Raw genomic sequence first — 3,609 nt, 5'->3', positions numbered from 1 at the left:
AGCCTTTTTTTTCTTAGGGGTTGAACCCAAGGGCAATTTACCACCAAGCTACATCCCCAACCTTATTTTTTTATTTTGAGACAGGGTCTGTAAGTTGATAAGGGCCTTGCTAAATTGCTGAGGCTGGCCTGGAACTTGCTATCCTTCTATCACAAACTGCCAGGATTACAGACATGTTCCACCACGCTGAGCCTAAATTTTCCAATATTTTAAAGAATTAAAATGAATAAAAATGCCAACAGCATTGCTCAATTTAGTAATTCCATTTTGTTAAAAGTGCAAGAACAATTCATATTACTGTCTTTAAAATATCATTAGGCTATCATGAAAATTTTTACAAAATAAAATTTATATAAAGTTTTGCTTGAAAGATCTCCCTTTATATAGAGATAGTTCTTTTTAAAAAGGTTAACTGTTTTTTAGAAATCTGAAATCCAGGGGGGAAATATGTAAAATGTGGTTTATCTTCTTGTCTAACAACAAAAGAAGCTGTTATAGAATCTAAAGTTTCAACAATAAAATAGGACTAGAAATATCCCTTTAGCGCATTGCATTATGTCCTGGTGTCCCATATGACACTCATAAAAACTGAAAACATTATTGCTGTTCAATTAAAGTTTTATAAGTGTTCTTTATAAAGGACTCAGGGATATAATGGATTAAGCCTCTGTTTACAAACACACGATAGTTTACAGTCAAAAGGATGGTCATTAAAATTAATTTGCAAAGATTCAGCACATCCCTTTTTTCCTATTAAAGTTGAAGAAAGTACCTTTTTTTTTTTTTTGGTACCAAGGATTGAACCCAGGGATGCTTAAGCACTGAGCCACATTCCCAGCCTTTTTTATATTTTGAGACAGGACCTTGCTAAATTGCTGAGGCTGGCTTTGAACTCTGATCCTTCTGCCTCGGCCTTGAGCCACTGAGATTACAGGAACACACTACCGCGCCCAGCTGCATGCAAGTTTTAAAAGGGTCTTAGAACCCTAGCATTGGGAGGACTTTGTGTTAAGTTCTTCTTGTACAGGAGATCAAATATTTTAGCATATTAAAGGGCCACCCTACCTCCGGACTAAAGTTCAAAGTCTCTTATACAAAGCTTGCTTGGTCAACTGGTTTCAAAATCAGTTTTCTCTCATTCCAGGCTTTTTTCCCCTCATGGCCCTGAGCATAGTAAGCAAGGGAGTTACCCTTGCATTACACCTAGCTGAGGCTCTCCTTTTCCAATTGTTTTAGGCACGGATTTTGATTTAGGCTCCAGGAACCTACCTGATGCTTGGCAAAACTGGGGGGGGAGCCACCAACTGAACTCCGTGACTGCCGGTATTCCATAGTTCGTCTCCCAATCAATCCTATTTAGAATTAAGAATCGTGGCAGAGAACAACCAACAGTGGAGTTCTTTTGCAATGGCCTCCAATTTTAAGAAGACAAATATAGCGTCAAGTGCCCAGCGAAAAAGGATGAGTCCTAAGCCAGAGCTTACTGAAGACCAGAAGCAAGAAATTCGGGAAGCTTTTGATCTTTTTGATGCTGATGGAACTGGGACCATAGATGTTAAGGAACTAAAAGTGGCAATGAGAGCCCTGGGCTTTGAACCTAAGAAAGAAGAAATCAAGAAAATGATAAGTGAAATTGACAAAGAAGGGACGGGAAAAATGAATTTCAGTGACTTTTTGACTGTGATGACTCAGAAAATGTCTGAGAAAGATACCAAAGAAGAAATCCTGAAAGCTTTCAAGCTCTTCGATGATGATGAAACTGGAAAGATATCATTCAAGAATCTGAAGCGCGTGGCCAAAGAGTTGGGTGAGAACCTGACTGATGAGGAGCTGCAGGAAATGATTGATGAAGCTGATCGAGATGGAGATAGAGAGGTCAATGAGCAGGAGTTCCTGCGCATCATGAAAAAGACCAGCCTCTATTAACTTCAGTGTCTTCTCTTCTACTGCAAGCACACGTGACTAGATTTAGTGCCTGCCATTGTGTGAAATCTGGCTTTTGAGAACACAACCCCCCACTATCCTGTATAACTTTCCTCATGACCTTGAGTCTATTTTAGATTTTTGGAAGAAGTCTTTGATATTAAAGTTCTTTGTAAAATGACCTACCAATTACTTTAATTCTCAAAAGCAGAATGAGAGCACATTAGAGTGGAGAAAAGGGGCTTAAAGTTTGACTACCTGCCATTTCACCTTGCATTGCTTCACTTTTGTCATGCATTTCCACATAGATGCAAACACAAAACAACTTCTTAGACAAGCACATGTTGTACTTATGTCACCACAAGCAGTGGTCATTCTGCAGTGGTTCTGATTGCTAGTTGAAACCTGTGTGTGGTTTTCTCTTTTATAAAATCCAGTGAACTCTTTCTCTGGCATTTGTATGTGTGTTAATGCTATTTATTTTGTCAGGAAAAATAAAACCTTTCTTAATTTGAAAAAAAAAAAAAAAGAATCGTGGCAGAACCCCAACACTGCCTGTCCAAGTGACCGCAAGAGTCAGCGAGACAAAACTTTACACTTCAGCTTAACAAAAGAATAGCAAAACAGTGGCTGCTAAATCAGGGAAACAGGTTTTTCCTCGTTTCCAGACAAAACTCTAGACCACGCAGTAAAGTGAGCCCCATCAACTTTCCAAACGGTGACGGGAAAACACGCGAGCACCGAGGGAAATCCCCAACTCTCAATCAATAATCTCCCACATTCTAACCACTTCGGGTTCCGCCTACCGGAAGTGAAACTGAGGAAACGCCACGTCGAACGCGTGGGTTGACGTAAGCGCGCTGTCGTCACGCGTCGTTCTTCCGGCGATGGGTGGTCCTGGGATGGGGGGAGAGGCGGAGCGGAGGCGGGGCTTGGGACTGGTAGAGGCTCTGGTGGGTAGGTGGGTTCAGACTGAGGGGACTACGGGTCGGCGTTGGGCTCAGCGGACTCGAAACAAAGGACTATCCGGTAGGGTTTCGACTAGGCACCTTCTGGTCAGTGTCTGAGCGACGGGTCGAGGCTTCTGGGTCAACCAGTGTCCTCGCGGCGCGGTCTCAGCCGGTTTCTCCTCGCTTCCACACAGCCAGCGCCGCGTTGGGGGACCCCGCGCAGCGGCACCTGCTGCTGAGGGACCCCGCGGCCCGTCCAGGTGCTCATGATGGGGCTGATCTTCGCTAAACTGTGGAGCCTCTTCTGTAACCAAGGTGAGAGCGATAGAGCTGCGCAGCGGCTGGAATCCAAGCCAGCGGGGTCCGACCCGTGAAAGGGGACAGTGGAGGCAGTGCTTTTGGTGGACCGAAACATTCTTAGACGCAGAGAAGTGACTTAGTCCAGGGGGCGGGCAGAAACTCGGTATTTTAGACCTGGAGAATGTGCAGGAGAGACAGAATTCAGAATCTGTCTCTCCCAGAATTCTCCCAGAATCCAGACAGTATTTTTGGATTTTACTGAAGCAAAACGGAAAACACTTAACGATGCCTGGAGGCATGTTTGAGGGCCTGTTCAATTTCAATTAGGCATCCTTGGGTCTGTATTTTGCCCCAGGATAAGCGTTCGCCCTGGAACCTAAAATTCTTTTTCTTTCCTTTTTTTTTTCCCTTCTTCTAAACTCGTGTTTTGTTTTCC

At 43.4% G+C, this 3,609-nt stretch overlaps 1 protein-coding gene and 1 long non-coding RNA gene across 2 annotated transcripts; both read left to right on the top strand.

The window, feature by feature from the left end:
* The first annotated feature begins 1,369 nt into the window (after window positions 1-1,369).
* LOC107134728 (centrin-2-like) lies at window positions 1,370-2,104 on the top strand. Its single transcript, XM_048797722.1, has one exon. The coding sequence runs from the start codon at window positions 1,408-1,410 to the stop codon at window positions 1,924-1,926; it is 519 nt and encodes a 172-aa protein (XP_048653679.1). The 5' UTR covers window positions 1,370-1,407; the 3' UTR covers window positions 1,927-2,104.
* A 733-nt stretch (window positions 2,105-2,837) lies between these two features.
* On the top strand, window positions 2,838-3,582 carry LOC125614857. Its single transcript, XR_007345425.1, has 2 exons — window positions 2,838-2,978; window positions 3,068-3,582. It is a non-coding gene; the product is annotated as an uncharacterized LOC125614857 (long non-coding RNA).
* Window positions 3,583-3,609: the final 27 nt, after the last annotated feature.

The sequence above is a fragment of the Marmota marmota genome, unplaced genomic scaffold, assembly GCF_001458135.2.
Source record: "Marmota marmota marmota unplaced genomic scaffold, marMar, whole genome shotgun sequence".
NCBI lineage: Eukaryota > Metazoa > Chordata > Mammalia > Rodentia > Sciuridae > Marmota > Marmota marmota.
The sequence above is the reverse complement of the archived record's forward strand: the minus strand, read 5'-3'. Positions and strand labels throughout refer to the sequence as shown.

Coding starts and splice junctions, on each gene's coding strand:
- LOC107134728 (XM_048797722.1), top strand. CDS start 1,408: ATGGCCTCCAATTTTAAGAAGACAAATATAGCGTCAAGTGCCCAGCGA.